General features: G+C 45.9%; 1 protein-coding gene and 1 long non-coding RNA gene across 3 annotated transcripts in view; both read right to left on the bottom strand.

Annotated features, from left to right (window-relative positions):
• The window catches only part of NLK (nemo like kinase), a 35,938-nt gene extending 19,453 nt beyond the window's left edge, over window positions 1-16,485 (bottom strand). Inside the window, exons 1-2 of one of the 2 annotated variants that reach the window (XM_085557177.1) lie at window positions 16,298-16,485; window positions 15,729-16,164 (exon numbers count right to left, since the gene is read on the bottom strand). In XM_085557177.1, the coding sequence (XP_085413303.1) occupies window positions 15,729-16,153 (425 nt within the window). In that variant the 5' untranslated portion in view covers window positions 16,154-16,164; window positions 16,298-16,485. Of the gene's footprint in view, window positions 1-15,728 lie in introns of both variants that reach the window. The other variant, XM_085557176.1, reaches the window with a different exon arrangement.
• Window positions 16,486-16,677: 192 nt separating this feature from the next.
• On the bottom strand, window positions 16,678-17,263 carry LOC146765756 (uncharacterized). The gene is made up of 2 exons (XR_014949521.1): window positions 17,141-17,263; window positions 16,678-16,751 (listed from the first exon to the last, which is right to left on the bottom strand). It is a non-coding gene; the product is annotated as an uncharacterized LOC146765756 (long non-coding RNA).
• Between the last annotated feature and the right edge of the window lie 358 nt (window positions 17,264-17,621).

Below are 17,621 nucleotides of genomic sequence, written 5' to 3' on the forward strand. Positions count from 1 at the left end.
TGTTCCAGGCTCTGCAGTGACCTTGCGTGCTGACAGCAGTGTGCTCTCCCATCGCAGACTGCAGCATGCCCCACACCGCTCCTGACCCGCCGGCGTTCGCCAGCGCGCACAAAACGTGTTCTAAAGCTCTGTCACAGCTCCTAATGGAAGTTCATTTACTCAGATGCTAAATGGTTCTGTCTAACTCAGTAGCCTAAAGTCAGTTCTGCAGCCCAAAGCTGCGAGCGAGGCGCTGCTGGCCCGGGCAGGGGCTGCTGCAGCTCGGGCTGGCCCGGGACAGCTGTGCTGGCACGGTGACACGGAGCAGGACACAGCCCCAGACAGGCAGGACAGACAGACACTTGTTCAGGAACAAGGGCAGCCTGGGCATGTGTCAGAGAGGATCTCAGTCAGTCACACTGCCTCTGCCAAGTGAATAAGGACAGGGAGAGGTGGGATTAATCTCTTTTTGAGGGCTCTTGGGTAACACTGAACTGTTTCTCTAGAGGTGCCTCACCCCAGCAGTGAATGCAGAGAACCAGCAGAGCCTCCCCACAGATAACCGGACTCCTGGTCTGAGGAGCCAAATTAACTAATCTCATATGAGTCTTTTCTCCCATGCTGAGTGTCACAGCCCACTGTGCACCCTGTCCTGCCAGCGTGGTGACCTGGGCTTCCCTCCAGCAGTGGTGGGAGAAGGACTGTCAGGAGCCAGGTTTTGTATTGGTTGGATTTCTCACAAGAGTTTTAGCACACACACTCATGCAATTAGCATGGCATTATAATGGGTTTTACCCTCTGGCTGTAAATACATTGTCTGAAAGATGCAAAACTGATACAATCTCGTTTAAAGGAGATATTCATAGTCATTTAAGCTATAATTTTTAAAGGAAAAGCCACCCACAGATTCGTTAGGCAAAGGAGAAAAATATTACAGCAGATCAGTGCTCAGTCCTCTTCACTTTACTGCCATGACCAGAGCTCTCTGGAAGGCTGCTCTGAGCTTACAGCACGAGGCCTGTCCCCACGAAGGAGCAATAAAACTGGAAACCAGGAGCCCTGAGAGCCACAGCAGCAGGGAGGCTGAAGGAAGAGCACAAGTCAGGGAAGCACACAGAATCCCAGGATGACTCCAGAGTGAGGAACGGCACTGACCACAGGAGGATCCTGCACCTACCACGGGCCAGAGACACAGCTCAGAGATAAATAAATCACATCATTCCTTGTTAAATCACATCACTCCCTGTTATCCCACCTGTCAGCTACGTTAAATACCTGCTCACCCCGAGGAACTTAGCAGACTCAAACACTGACACGTGTGACCACCTATTCACGTCAGCAGTTTGGGGACTCAAAAAATATTCCAAAACTTGCAGTAAATTATTGCCTACAAAAAGTCCCAGTAGCTGCACCACAGAAGAGTCTGAAACACTGAGGCAGAGTTGTTAGCGACAGCACAATTTTTAGCACACAAGCATGGAAAAATAAGGTTTCATTGTTAAAAGACATTATCAAAAAGAACAGCTGTTATTTTTTCAGCTATTTAAGCACTGGATGTGCTGTTGATTTTCAGGTCACTATTGCTCTGTAGCAGCCTCCAGCTGGCAATACTTCAAAGATCCTAGAATGAAATATTTACAGTGGGTAAAAAAAAAAAGAAAATCTTTTGAGAGATATGATATGAAAGCAAACTGCAAAAAGATAGCTAAGGAGATACTACTGAGCAAAACTTCGATTTCACTTGGATTTAACTTTGAGGCAGAGAAGCCGAGTCACACAGTTCCCTTTTCACCCATCCCTGGGGATCAGCTGCAGGAGTCTAAGTTGTGTCAGTCTGAGCTCACTGACACAACTCACCACCTGACAAGAAGCCTCGGGCAGGCTGATAGGGATTGACAAAAGCTGGGTGAAGGTGTTCACAGACAAAAGTAAAAACTTCTTGCACTTTTAGAAATCTGGGACCTAAGAAAATATACTCCTCCTGCTAAATATTTTCTTAATATTTTGGCAAGTAAAGTAGGTTTTGCATGCAGGAATCTGCATGTGAACAACCATTTGTGTTTGTTGGAAAGGCACTGAACAGAAAATAAGTTACTTAAGAAGATTACACAAAAAGACAATTTAATTAAGTGACTACCAACGTGCATTCTCAGCATTTCATTAAGCTTTCTCAACATTCTCCATGGAATACTGTAAAGTAATCAAAAAATACCCAAAGGCACTTGAAGAAAACCTGTAAATTACTCCAAATAGCCAAGTCTTTCTAACACATATCCTCAGGAGCTGGTCTTTTTAGTGGTATGGGATCTGTTCAGGGAAAGAACTGACTGAACACAAGCTAACAGCTTTCATGTAGAACTTTCACATGAGCCTGAAGAAAACACCCAAATTTCCTTTCCACTTACAGGTATTTTATGGGAAAGGGTTAAGTGACTTCAAAGGTGTGCTTCACTCCCTCCTGCTAAATGCAGACCTCTCCAGAGCTCCTTTTCCAACCATGATGTCCTAAAAAAGCCTTTTAACGTTGGTTCTAATCACACCCTCCAGCATGTGTGCCATTATCACTTATTCTTTACAAATCAGAGCTAAAAGCAAAACTGATTACTGCAAGAAATCTGTCTCCTTGAACAAAAAGTGATTCAGAGTATCTTACTTAAAAGAAAGGAGTGAAAATTAAAGGGATACTGTTATGGCTAATATCTTTAAAAATGTTTAATTTGTCTTCCTTCATGGAAGCTTAAAATTGAAACTGCTTTCCAAATCAAATTTATTTCCTCATTTACACAAAATTTTCTGACTATGCTTCAGACCTTTTTGTTCACTTCTCAACTACCTATATGAACGACAGCTACAATAAATTACAATACTACACATGACATTTATTTGGATACATTTTTAATTTCATTTTTAATTCTTTTTCTTCAGCCAATGGCACAGCTCTAGATGTGATGTTCACAAATAAATAACATGCCCAATAAACACATAAAGCTCCATGTATTTTTACAGCTCTTTTTTTCTTTATTTTAAAAGCTTATACCACTGTAACACGCACATTCCTGCCCCAATTCACTGACCTCTATTCCCATTCCCACCAGCCAACCAAGAGTCACCCAGATGAGAAACCTTCCTCTCCACGTCCAACAAGCCTGCAGGCCTTGGCTCAGCTCCTCAGTATTCCTGTGCCTCCAGAGCAAAGTAGGTTAATAAGGTCTCTGGCCATATCCCGACTGATGCCTCGCTTCCTGCAATAACCATCCAGCTCTGCTTCAGCAGCAGCTTTGCCCTGCACCTCCCATCCTCCCACACAGGACAGAACAAGCCAACAGGAAAGGGTGAAAGCTCCTTTCTGCTCATCACCCACTGCAGTCACATAGCATCCCGGGGAAACAGCTTGGCACCTCATCCCAGGCAATACCTCAACACTTCCTCTGGCAGGGGAAATCTCTCCTATTTCAGACAGTCCTTTTTCACCACAATCACATTTGGCTGTCTCCTGACATAGGAGAAAATCAGAAGAGGATTCAAACTAAAGGGTACGACAAATATTTGAAACTCAGTACTTCAAAGTAATTACACTGCAGTGTTCCCTGTTTCCACCAGGGAGATATTTGTATCTGTTGGTTAAGGATTAAGCCTTGGGACTTTGATGCATTTATATATAAATACACAAATAAATAGGTATATATGTGTGAGGCTGAGGGTGCCTTTTAATTTTATTAATTACTGCTATTTATATTCATCTCCCCAAATCCTGTAGTGATGATAAACACATGAACATTCATCAAGGTTTTCAGCTGTAGGAGCCAAACCTTATTTACTAACCTTTCAACTTACTCTGCCCGTTCCTTATTCAAAGGAATTCTGTATTCTACAATAATACAGAATACAGAATTGAAACTAAAATGAGTAGCTGACACTTTCTCTTCCATTCTCTTTACCAAAAATAATTGTAGATAACAGTATCTTATTTGTCTTGCATAGGCATGGAAACTTTAAAATATTACTTAAAATACTAAGCCTATAAGATGCTGTAATTCCCAAGCCCAACACTTCACAACAGCCAAAGTAAACACTAGGCAGAGATGTCTCAATTGCTCTGCTGCTGAACAAACCAGAGCGAGAGCTGAGAGCCAAAGGAGCAGCACATCTGACACGAGCTGTGCAGCTCTTCCCCGAGTGGCAGCTCAGGACCATCCTTTGGGCTGCCTGGCGATGGTGGTAAAGGCCCAGCCACATCAGCAGCTGTGTCCCTGTAGCTGAACACAAGGCATTGCACAGCAGCTTTTCCAAGGCTTCCTCGGCACATTTTACTCATGTAAATTATTGCAAACTGCTGCAACTTTTTTTTCTATGTAAAGATTTCTGTGTGCTCAACCCTGCCCAGTCATTCCTTCTCTGAATTACTGTAGGAACAGAAGGGACATGTCAAAACACAAGAGTGAAATAAATAAATTCATAACCTCTACAGTCCAAAAGTCTAGAAGGTATCTCAGATGGGATATTTTTAGAACATGAAAGAAGTGTATATTTTCGTACATGTTAATGAAGATTTAAGAAAGACCCGTAGCCTTACAAAAAAGAAGGGGGAAAAAAAAAAGTAAAAATCAGTCTTCTATTTATTGCCAGGGCATTTAAAGACACGTCAGTCTCCCATTACCATGGGCCAGTGAAGTGAATGATCCTCTGTCACATACCATCAAGTCTCACAGAGCTGTAAAAATTCCACCTATTTCCTTGACAGTCTCAATTACACTGGAGCCATAACCACTCCTTTTCAATAGATTCAAAAAGCAATTTCAGAAACCTGGAGACATGGGAGTGACACACTGAAGTGGAGAGGTGAACAGCACCTCTGAGTGAACAGCCTGCTGAGAGTGGGATGAGACTGCTCAAAATTCTTCCGTGTCTGCAACAGCAGAACATGTAACTGATGAATTTCTATGAGAGGTTGTTTCGTTACTATTCAAATGCCTGAAATACTGAAAAATTTCCAAAATCTAAATTTTCAGGTAAGCTAGCCAACCCTATTCATGTGTTGGTGCCAGGACCAGGTGACCTGTACCAGGTGTTGGAGGAAGCACAGCTCCACTGATCTTCAGCCTTTTCCCCCTTCTAAAACTCACCCACAAAATGTCATCTTACAGAACTGTTTAAAATATTACAAGATCTTCAAAGAAAGTGTGTCTCTCCCTCTTCCCACAAGAAAACCAGCCTGAATTGTTATAAACCAAATTAACTGACATGGTACAGGTTTGGTTTCACATCTCCATCCACAGAAACACCAAGGTCTGACCCACAGGACTTCCTTTTGACCTCCTCATTTTGCAGCTGTATTTAGCTTCCAGTGATTTCCATGAAGTTACAAGAAAATCCTAATATATGTTTCTCTATTCTGAGTCTGTCAAAAACCCTGTGATAACACATGGAATCACTACCATGGGTGCAATTCCAGGGGAATGAAATTAATGACTCTAAAATACTTCAAACCCAAAGTTTAAACAATAGTTCAAGATGAAATAAAATTATTACAGAAGAATTACTGGGTCATATGGTAAGTGACAAAATCTCCTTGGGAACAACTGTGGGAGTGATGATATATACATTTAATATTCAAATTACCAAACACCTGTCAATTCTCAATGTTTTGGATGAGGTTTCACATGAGTAAACAGTAGCTTAAAAATGATAAGGTGACATGCCCAAGACAGAGATCAGAAAAAAAGCCACAAGTAGGTCAAAGCTGGTCCTGATTCTGTCAACATTCACCTACTTTTCCTCAGCTGCTTCAAAAAACAATAAGCAATCCAAACCTAAAGAAATACATGCTTTGTTTCTTTAGCAGGGGCAGAAGGGAAGCTCAGCTCAGCTTACAGGCTTGGGTGAGGATGTGAATGCCCTGCCAGCAAAAGCATGGTACAAGTCCTTGATCCTGACTGTTCAAGTGCAATCAATGAGCAAATATACTCAGAAAAGCACTCTGATACCTTAAGGTATCTATAATAATTTGAAAAACAGATGAAATGTACTTTCCACTTCATAATTAAAATCTGCTTTTAGTTAAGCTCTTAAGTGGAACTCTTACTGTCTTCAATTAAGTGATCCATGGTAAAACAGATTTTTTAAAATACATTTTTGCCTCGCAGAGCAGCTGTAGGACATTCTCTTTTAGAACAGTGGTGCACAAAGACTGGCAGAATGCAAGATCTGGGCTGGTCTTGCTTTAGTCACTGACACAGAAGGATTCCCCAGCACATACAGACACTCCCCTCTCCATACACAGTCCGGATCTGCAAGAGAAGATAAAATTCTTTCTCCGCCAAATCATAAATGGCAACTTTCAATGGCTTTTAGATTTAAACCTGAAGAGGATTCTAGCAGGTCTTAATTTCACATCCTTTTGTTCCAGCTCATCATGTGAATATTCACTGGTGAAGCAGCACTGGACAGAGCACTAACGATGCAGGCCAGTGTCCCTTTAAATTAACAGCAATTATTATGGGAGCTTCTGCCCCCAACAATTTGAATTGAGACATAAGAATAAAGTAGATGCTAATCATTACTCACTGCCATTTCACTTTAAAAGCTGGGTATTATTTTTATACTAGCCTTGGTTGGTTCTGTGTTTGGTAATTGTTTTTTTTCTTCATTTCCATATGCTGAACTACAGGAAAACAAAAAGCACTAAACCCCACTGGTCTTTACCTGTACATCATGTTAACAACAGCAACTCTGAGAACAATGACTTAGAAGACATGTGCCCTTGACAAAACTATTGGCAGATCTTCATTTTTGGGTCCATTCCTATCTGTCCTTGAGATTGAGATACGAGCTGTGACTTGAAAAATGCTAATTGATCAGGAGACTCCCCACTTCTGTTCATAAACAGAAATAGTATCTCAATTCTTGCGTTGTTTTGACTGTCTTTATTCTGTTTTTTTTCAATGAGCCCAGAGCAGGTCTGAGCTGCCCCCCTGGTGCTGGGACGCCCCTGCACACAGCCCACGTGTGACCTTGGGTAGTGCTGCTCTGTGCACTCACGTGAGGAACACAGGGTTCTGCCTGATCCACAGCCCTTCCTCCAGCCAGAGCAGCACCAAGAACAGTAATTCTGCTCCAGCAGCATACCCACCAGCTGCAAATCAACATCAAGGAGGGCTGCTCTCGACTTCAAATGCAGAACACAGGGAACCAGAAAGCACTGAGAGGCTCAGGAAATTCTTTTCTTCATTTTACCAAAAACACTAGTCTAGGAATTGATAAAATTAAGAAAGATTGGTGGCAAGCAGCCCAGAAATAATAATACCTTCTCTTCCTTGTCCCGAAATCTCCCTTCCAAAGACTGCTCTGAATGAGACAAGCAGAATTTACAGAAACGCCCAAAGAGAAGTTATACTGCAAGAGGAGAACAGCCTTTAAACAATGCTTTTGTCCTCTCACTATGCAACCTCTGGGGGAAAAAGCTCTAATTGAGGGCTTTCAAATAGTCTCCCATGGGCTGCCAAGGGCCTTTAAGAAGGAAGGCAGGAGGAAGCCAAGCAGGTCCTCAGTTAAAAGGCAGAGACACACTTGTGGCCCAGAAGCCAGTGACCTGCAGCTCTGCTCCAGACATGAGTGCCCTACATCAATCAAGGGGTTCAAAATGCACTGGGAGAGAACTGTTTCTGGATTTCCTGTAGTATACCTTAACCCATTAGGAACCAAAACTGCTAAGGCTGAATAGAATGGATTTCAGAGCAAGTCAGTCCCCTGGCCCAGAGCACATGCCAGGCTCCCCTCCCTCATGCACACGAGTGCCAGCACACAGCTCAGCAGCTGTGCACAGGAGGAACTCTGCTCCTTGCTGAAAGCTGCTACTGCCTTGATGGAGTAAGTTTTGCTATTCACAGACCAATACTCTTCAACGGTTACATGGATTTATATCAGATTAAACAATAAACTGCATTACCTGCAATAGCCAACTCCACACACACTGCCAAGGGGGAAGGCAGAGTCAGTGACTCTTCAGAAGAAGCATAATAAACTAGCTCAAACCCTGAATAAGTATTCGGCCACCAGCTCAATACCATCCCCAACTTCACTGGTCCCATTAAGCAAAGGCTCTACCCTGACACCAGAGGTTGGAAAATGAAGCAAACCCTCAGAGCACCGCCTGGTGGTACCCAGATAATGGAGACAAACTGGTATGAACCAGGAGCAGACTGAGGATTAGCACCACTCCAAAACGACAAGGAAACTGAAACACCAGTTTCTCTGGTGAGCAATTTTTTTTTAACTATTGAAATGTATTTTCATATAAAAGAGAACGGAGGAAAGAAAATCCTCCTCTAAAGTCCAAGGATTACTACAGTTCCCAGTATATTTCACTTTTCTACAAAATTTCCTGTAAGTTTTTGAACAGAATGTTTTTCTTGTTTCGAATTACATGTAAGTACCATCATATCATGTTCTAAGAAAATTAAAGCAATAAGAGAATATGTATTTTACACAAAGATTCTGCTATAACCATTCTGATGTTATATCCAACAGCATAAAGAGCATAAAAATTCCACTTGTACACAAATGCTTACAAGCCTTTAAAGAAAAACCACATCAGGAAATTAAAAAATTATACTACCAGGACACACTGATTCTGCCACAGCTCACAAGATTAAAGCTCAAATTCTTACTAAGCACTTTTAAAGACTGTACATGGCCATGTTCCAGAGCTGTAGCCATGGAAGTTGTTTCATATCAAGGCTGGTGTGAGTCTGCCTTCATTTATCCATCACGATTGCATAAGAAAAGATGATGTAGCTTTAAATACTGAAGTCCAGATTATTCTGGCAGGTTTGGTGTATTGTTCTGGTGCATTTTGGTAGCTGGCTGTCCTCCCCTGCAGCCTTCTGCCCTCCTGCCCCTCTCGGCGCTGTACCCACACCATCCTGAACAGCACTCACTTCACACACCTGAGTTCACCTGAACACGACTGGCATTTTTCCACTATTACTGAAACCCCCCCAGGCAATTTGTAGCAAAACTAGGGAACTGTGAACCTAGAAAACTGAGCTGACAAATTTCATTGATCGAGGCTCCCAGCAGACTTACAATACAAAGCTACACCATACAAGCATCAGTACCTCAGTGATTTTAAGGCATTTGTGACCATGGGCAAGTTGGGGATTTCCCCAAATGAGACTCAGTTCTGTGATCCACGTGCTGGAATCACAAAAGTGTTTGCACCCACAGGCTGCAGCCCATCCACCCTGTGTGCCCACAGGACACACTAAGGAAGGCCACGTGTTTCTATAGAGGAGATGACTTTGCTCTTTTCCAGGTTCCTCCTGCAAAACACTATGGATGGAGCTCCGGTGATTTCCACAGGGAAACATTATTTATTTTCTACAATTTACCCCTCGTCTGCAAACACTACTGTTTTCATTTGCACATGCTGTTGGTAAGCTGCACTCCATATCAAATAACACAGACAATGGCAGAAAATAAGAAAAATGAGCAGAAGTGATAAAAAAGTCAGAAAAGACAGTGGGGGAAATAAAACTTAAATAAAATATATTACCTATATTATTAAAAAAAAATACTGCTACAACACATTAGCTTTTATAACCCCTCTTAGACAGGTAATGGCTATGTTTTGTACCACCTGTAGCTACCACTCATTCAGTCCCCATCCCATCCACTTTTTTTCCCCTGTTACTGATTATGAACAAATATGATCATCAATAAACAAAGCATTGATCCCAGAAGTCTCTATCCTTTTCATACATGTTTGTTCTGCCTGCCATCTGCCACTTTGATTTAAGCATCTCCCACCTTACTCAGGGGTCTACTTTTGCAAAACAGGTGCAGTAGTTACTCTGACTACCAATAAACCAAAACTTACAGCATCTACTGTGAGATTTTCTGGCACTTAAAACTCTTTGTGGATTTCAAATACCTTTTAAAAAACATCACCAATTATATTAATGAACACAAATTCCATTTAAGCAAACTCGACACACCTTTGAGGCAGCTTTTCTCAAAAGAACAGCTGCACAGTACCTACTCCAGACCAGGAGGCAGAACTTTCCAGAGGATTAAAGATACATGAGACCCAGATACAACCATTACAAGTAATCAAAAAACACTTCAAACATATCCCCAGGGCTTCCTCCACTTCACCTGCCCAAAGCTATTCTTTCTATCCCATTGTTCCCTGAGAAATGAAGCAGCCTAGGCACATCCAGCAGCCTCCCCCCAGAGCCTTTCATGGCCTTTATCTCCTGCTCTGGGGGATCCCACACTTTGGACTGCACCCTCACACCTTCACCCCCAGAAAACACCAACAACTTAAACATCCTCTTAAAAACAAGATGAAAGAGTCAGGGGGAGAGAGAAAAGAACATCTGAAATATGTCTTCTGGAAAATCAATATTAGACTGCAGATCCAATCACAAGCTGTAACATTCACAGAATTCAGAGGAAAAAAGAAAAAACATTGAATGCTACCAGGATCTAACTGGATTATCAGCATCCAGTCCTGTGTGGATACAAACAACATCAAGGTCTGCAGGTGCTGCAAAGCAACTTGCATTTCAAGTGACCTCTGAAACGCTGACCTTGGCATAATTTACAGTGAACTAATTTATCCTAAATGGTCCTTGCCCAACTTTTGAGAGAAAAAAAAAATGTTATTCACATTCCTTCTTTCTTGCATCATGTTACAAGACAATAATGAACAATCTCATATATTACTTGGATAGAATTTCACCTAATCCCAACATCTAATTTGAATGCAAGGAGTTATTATATCCATTTCATTTAATTCACTCAATTTGGAAAACAGTCATTTAAATGTTAACAGAATTTTTCTTTTCAGGAAATTTGAAAAAAAGCCCCAACCACTCAAATACATAAAGCTTTGCAAAATTTCCCATATAGAAAAACCTGAATAAGGTCATTGTTCTACTACATTTCTTCACAAATAAGGTCAGAATCCAATTTAGATAAAGAAATCCTATAAAAAATACTGACATAGGGATCCAAGATCATCACCCACAGCTCCTTCCATTGTGATGGTGAATGTGAAACCCCATCCCCACTCTACTCCGTGCCCATTGCCAGCGCTGCCTCCTTTGCCTTAGGCATCCTCCTGGTTCCCTCCAATAACTGGATAAAAAATGACTCTGCCTCCTTCTTATGAAATCATTGTCTATCTGCATCATCCAGACAACAGCAGAGCTCACTGAAGTAGAACACAAAGGTGGAAAACTCGTGGTGTAAGCCCAGCCCCAGAGAGCTAGGAGGAGGCAACTTGGGGAGACAAACACCCCGCTGCCAGCAGCCCTTCTCTGTGCCCTGGGCACGGTGCCACGGGGCTGGAACACCCCTGAGCCCCTCGTGCCCCCAGCCCTCTCCTGTGGGGGGATGAGGAGCAGAACCGCGCCAGCCCTGCTCAGCACTAACAGAAAAGTCACCTCAGACTAACCCAAAACGTCACATTACACACTTCAAAGCAAACCACAGTCCACCTGTTAATTAACATTTCCTGATGGTCAAGTACTGTCTTCTGCTAGCAGGTGAGGTTTGAGGGACTGGAAAAAGATGATACAGACAGCTTTAACATCAGAAAAAAACTCTTGCACTGAAAGTCCTAATGAATTTCATAAAAGAAATGTCTCTAGTTCAGCTTTTGCTAAACTTTTCTTGCTTACCAGCCTAGGCATCATTAATAGTATTAAGTATGCCAAACATCATTGTGGTTTTCAGCAATATCAGACAGCAGAAGGGGAACTTCTCCTGCCACTTCTCAGACTTCTCTGAACCCATAACACCTTTTTTTCCTTAATATACATTCAGGCAATTTTGCCCCAAACACATTATCCCCACTGCATCCTTGCTCAGCAGGACACATTCCTTTAAAGGAAAGGAAGATTATCAGTTTATCCTGGAAACGTCTTTCCTGCTGCTGTGCTTAGTATCAGTGCTGGGATAAAACCCTCTTAAAATAGTTCCAGGGTCCAGGCAACAATCCATTGTATGCAATATTCTTTTGGGTTTTATGGAGCAATGACTTTGGCATTTTCAGGCCTTTGCAGGCCAGGAATGAACAGTAGATTAAGGCTAAATTATTTCTGTCCTTAAAGTTATGACAGCCTGAACATGATGTCCTGTCTCAACACCAACAGCCAAACTGTTTGGAACACTGCACTGTCATGTGACCTCCTGAATAAAAAGGATTTGAAGCAAGTACGTTAACCCACACACAATTTCAACTGGGGTAAATCAGGAATTTAAAAAATATTAATTCAAATACTTTCCACTATTGTCACTTGTAACAGCTTTCCCAAAGAGATGCATTATAACATGGATTTGACATTATTAAGAGAGATTGCTTGGTTCCACAGTTTTTTATGAATGACAATAACTTCAAAATTAAGAGACACAAAGAAGACAAGTAGAATTCCCCCACACCTTACATTCCTATCCCACTGGAGTAAACATATCCCAGCCAACAAGACATTTCCACATTTCAGCAGCAGGGTTACCACCTTGAACCAGCAGCAGGAGTCATTATTCCCCATCTCCCTCCTACAGCTGCAGTGCCTCTCCACTGGTTCAGGAACCCTGCATAGAAACAGCACCAGCACCTCTTGCAGAGGGACTGAGGCCTCACCCCTCATTTCAAACCTACCAACCTTGGCAGGTTCAATCAATGCATTTTTTTTAATTATCTTTATTATTATTTTTTTAGGAATCCCACCAGATGGCAGCATCATGTCTCCCCAGCAAAACTGGGAGCACTTCTCCAAAGGACAGCTCCTTATTCTTGGAACAGACACAAGACTTCCAAAACTCGGCCCTACTCAGTCTGAACCACAGGACACACACAGAGCTTGCAGCTGACATTAAAATCTAGATTTTTTCAGCACTTTAGGAACATGAGAGCAGGGAACACTCCAAGAGCAAATCACTCTGGTTTTGGCAAATGAGGAACATGACGGGGTTTGCAGCAATTCACCAAGCCAGAGTGTGGGGAAACAAACCTGCAGGACCTGGGGAAAGTCCCTCCACACCTGTCCCTGCTTCAGCAACACCCTGCCCGTCCCAGGTCAGCAGGCAGAGCAGATGTTGTGCCAGGGACAGCTGATTTCCACAGAAGTGGTGCCCAGCTGAGCGAGGACACGGCCTGTGTGCACACAGCAGCAGCACCCGCCTGCAGGGTTAATAATCAAAGTGCTGAAGCACCAGCCTTTGGCTCTTCACAAGTGAAAAACTCCAGCAGCACATTAGCTACCCTGAAACATCGTGGAGCACCAGACAAATGAACTAATGATAATGCTAATTCAACAGCCAAGAGAAAATCTCTTGGTGAGGTAACAGGAAGTGCAACACCACACGCTGATCGCTCGCTGATCGCTCGTCTGATGCACTGAACTGAGCTGCAGGTCAGCTGTACCTCCCCAACAAAGCAGTGACACATCAGAGCAAAAGATGAAAGACTTTTGCAAATACCCAACTGTCTATGGAATAACATCCATTTCCCTCAGAAACACTGATAAAAACTTTTCAGTTACCTATTAGCACAAGTAATGCTCAGACAAGGTACTGAGAAACAACAAATCCTCCTTCCAAAGTCACTCAGGCTTTGTGAATCCTGTGTCATGCTTGAACCCAAGTGCACGTTGCTCATGTCCAAGTCACCTCAAACTATAAATACTCAAGTCAGTGTTTACGTTATCTCACATAGCTAAAATTCAATTACATGGGCATTCTACCACATTTTGAATGAAACTAAAATTCTATTTAATTCCTGCTTACAGACTCCTAAATTGAGCCTGCACTCACCAGCAGATGTTAACACGAAATGCCAAAAGCTGAGCAGCGACCACTGAATTCAAACACACGTGAGCAAAGAGGAACTCACTCCCACCAATGACATCCTCAGCCAGTGCAGCCCCAGCTCTGCCGGAGGGATCCCAGCTCCCAGCTTCTGCTTTTAGCTAACACCCTCCCCCTTTGCTGTTTTCTCTTTCCCAAGCTGTTGTTACCTCACAGCAAAGCTGTAGTTGCAGCTCTGCAGGCACCGTCCCCCAGGGGCAGGTCCTTCCGGGCAGGTGCGCAGCCCAGGGCTCGGGATGGGCGGATGCTTTTGGCACTGTCTTTCCTACCTGATGTCAGTCAGACCCTTCCCTCTACACCTTTCTCCCCTCAGCATTCTAATGATATTATATTTAAATATGCAAGCGTGACCTTTCCTTCTACTGAATACTGTGAAGGCAGATCTCTCTCTGCACCTTGTTTTTTGGTGAACAGAACGGGGAAAATAAAGACCTGGGAAATGCACGGGCAAGTAACAAAACACCAGTAAAAAGGGCTGATCTTACATAACGACACAAATTTAAGCAAAGACTGTAACAAATTAAGTTATAAAATTCCATACTTTAAAAAATATGCAAACTGAGGGAAATATCTTTAGATAACTTTTTACAGCAGATTCCTTGTCAGTTTTCTTTCTTTTACACCCACTTTTTAATGCCGTAGCACAGCCAGAGCACGGCAGTGCTGACTGCACAACAGCTCTCCTCCGACTGGGAGAACTCAGCATTAAAATTAACTCCCCAGCTCTGAGGGAAGGCACACGGGAGCAACCACAACACTGACCTGCACCTCACTCCTGCAGCTCCCTCAGCCTTCTCAGAAAGCACCATTTTGCTACCAGCACTGGGCTGGTGATGTGTGGCCAGCTTGAAAGGCTGGGCTGCAGGCAGAAGGAGTTTTGCTCTCCTGAGGCCTGCCCTGCTGAGCCCTCTTGTCTCCGTGCACTGGCACACACCGTGACCCAGCCACTCGTCTCACTGAAGCTGCAGCTCGGCCAGTGCCTAAAGCAAAACTCCTGGGGCACCCCAGAGGCTCGGCTGGGAACGCTGCAGGGGGCTCGGACACCACACACAGCTGCACGCTGCAAACTTTGCATTCGTGCTGCAGGAAGTGCACTGCAACACGCCTGCTCTCCAGAACAGCCCCCTGCCAGCCTTCATGCTTCCCAGGCACAGCTCAGAACAGGGCACGCCAACAAACATTTATATACAAATGCACATATACTGCTGCCAGCTTTGTGTCAGTGCTCCTGAAGGGCACTAACTACATACATGGCTCTAAGGTAGTCATAAAATGCATTAGGAGAGATTCTACTCCGCTGACAGACTCCTCTGAAACGCGGCTGGGGGATAAAAGGGCCGGAGGCAGAGCTACAGCGAGGCAGGAAATCCCATTTCCATTTTTGAGAGGGGAGCAGAGTTCAGCTGTGCTGTTTGAGGTAGTACACAGCACTACCGCGGGTCAAACCGCCGTGAGACAAAGATCTTGACAGGTGACTGCACAAGGAAGACATTTTCATACGCTTTTCATTTCCGACTCTTAAGCCAGGTCAAAATGAATATTCCAGTGCTCATTTGTTAACCTGAAATTTTAGGAAGCACGGCTTAGCTGCACGGATGCACACTCTAATTAAAGGTACAGAAAGGGCATAAATAAGCTGTATTGTCTCAGAACGGCAGGGTGGCCTGTTAGTCAGAGGTGGCTCCTCACCACTGGGAACCTTGTTCTGCCAACGCAAACGAGCGAAGCAACTTTCTAAGAACGGAGAAGAACCAGCAAAAAAACTCTTAGTAAGCAGCTCTCTTGTATTCTGATTCCAATGACAAAAACAAGGATGAGTTATGATCAGGTAAAGAATGACAAGGAGGTATCGGTTCACTTTTGTCTCTACTCACCAGACAACACCAAAGGCTCCGTATCCGATGGGTCTGTCCGGCTCAATGTCCAGTTGCTGCTGTGGATGTTGTGAGTGCTGATGATGGTGCGCTTTGACTGCAGCAGCTGCTGCAGCCTGTACCTGAGCTGGGGCTGCTGCAGCCGGTCCGGGGGCCTGGCCCGGGGCCGGGGATGGGAAGTACGGCTGCTGCTGCCCTGGGTTCAACATCGCGGCGGCGGCGGCTGCGGCTGCGGCGGCCGCGGCGGCCGAGGAGGCATGCTGCTGCACGGGGTGCACCGCGGCCGCCGAGCCGGCGTGCAGGTGGTGCTGAGCATGGTGGTGGTGATGGAGGTGAGGAGGAGGGAGGTGAGGAAGGTGGTGGTGATGGTGGTGGTGGTGACCTGCTGCTGCCGCAGACGTACCGCCATTGTAAGCCGCCATCATTTTTGCGTTGGCTGTTGTGCCACAAAGAGACATTCAAAAAAATGCCCTTTGATTGGATAACAACTGGGTCAAGCTGTCATTTGGCCATAAAAATTAAATCTGCTACACTTTAAAAGAAGTTGGGTTTCATCATACACGGCCCACCTTTAAAAACATGGAGCTCCACTGGCCTTATCTCCTCGCGAAGCCAAACAACTCGGGGAGTCTCTTCATGTGTGCGGGCGCCAACCCCTTCCCCAGCATCCAGCTGGGCTTGGCTACTCCAACTCCATCCTTGGGCAGCTGGGTGGGGCCGGGGTGGGTTTTTTCCTTCACTTTTGGTTATTTTTGTTGTTTTTCTTGTTATAAAAATTAAACACCGTGATCAATCCCCCTTCCCTCCGGAGGGAGGGCTCGGAGCCTGTGCCCTGAACACCCCGCGAGGGCTGGCCAGCCTAGCCCTGCCATTCCCACACCCTCTCCATGTGTCCCCCGAACCTCCCTGCGCCCGGGCACCTCCTACATCGCTCCCTCCTTCCAGACACCTGCTCCCTCCTTCCAGGCACCTGCTCCCTCACAGCAGCAACAACTCGGGAGTTTGCAACTTTTCCTTGAAGGCCTGAAACACACACAAGGACCCAGAGAAAGTGAAGGGAGGGCGGCGCAGGGCGAGGAAAGGGGGGCAAGGGGGCTAAAAGAAGATAAAAACAGAAGGAGGAAGGGAAGGGCCGGGGCAGGACAGGGATCGCGGGGGGGAGGGGGGGGCGAAGGAGGGGGAAAAGTGGCGAATGAATGACGGGGCGGAGCGGGACCGGGGAGGGGGCGCGGGGCAGGTCGCAGCGGCCCCTGACAGCGCGACCCGCGGCGGGGCGGGGCCGGGCGGGCCGGGGGGCGTCGGGCCGGGGGTGGAGGGCAGGGGGCCCGCGGTGCGGGCGGCGGGAGGGTGTGGGGGCGGCCCCGGGTGCCCGCCCCGCGCGGCCCCGGCCGCGGCCCCGGCCCCGCTCTCACCTGGTCCCGCCGCCCCGCGCCGCGCCGCGGGCACGCGCTCCCCCCCCCTGCGGGGCGCGCGCCCGACACCGCCCGCAGCCAATCGCGCCCGGCCCGCCGGGCTGCGCGAGAGCCGCCCCCGACCAATCGCCGCGCGGCGCCCGGCGCGCCCCGCCCACCGCGCGCGGCCGTGCGGAGCTCCCCCCCCCATCCTCTCCACGGCGCGGCCCCGCCCCCGTGACCCCGCCGGCCAATCAGCGCGCGCCGCCGCGCCCGGAGCCGCCGAGACCCCGCGAGATTCCCTCACCTCACACAACCCTCACCCCGGGCGGGCCCGCCTCCTTCACCCTCCTGCCACTCACGGCGGGCCGCCGGCCAATGGACGCTGCTCCTGAGCTCAGTGCCGCCCCCGGGAGCCGCTCTTCGCCCAATCGCAGCCGCCCGTCCAGTCCAATGAGCCAATGCAGAGAAACGAAAGCCCGAAAAGAGGTTACTGGGCCAA

The sequence above is a fragment of the Lonchura striata genome, chromosome 19 (assembly GCF_050655825.1).
Source record: "Lonchura striata isolate lonStrDom1 chromosome 19, ASM5065582v1, whole genome shotgun sequence".
In the NCBI taxonomy this organism is placed as follows: Eukaryota; Metazoa; Chordata; class Aves; order Passeriformes; family Estrildidae; genus Lonchura; species Lonchura striata.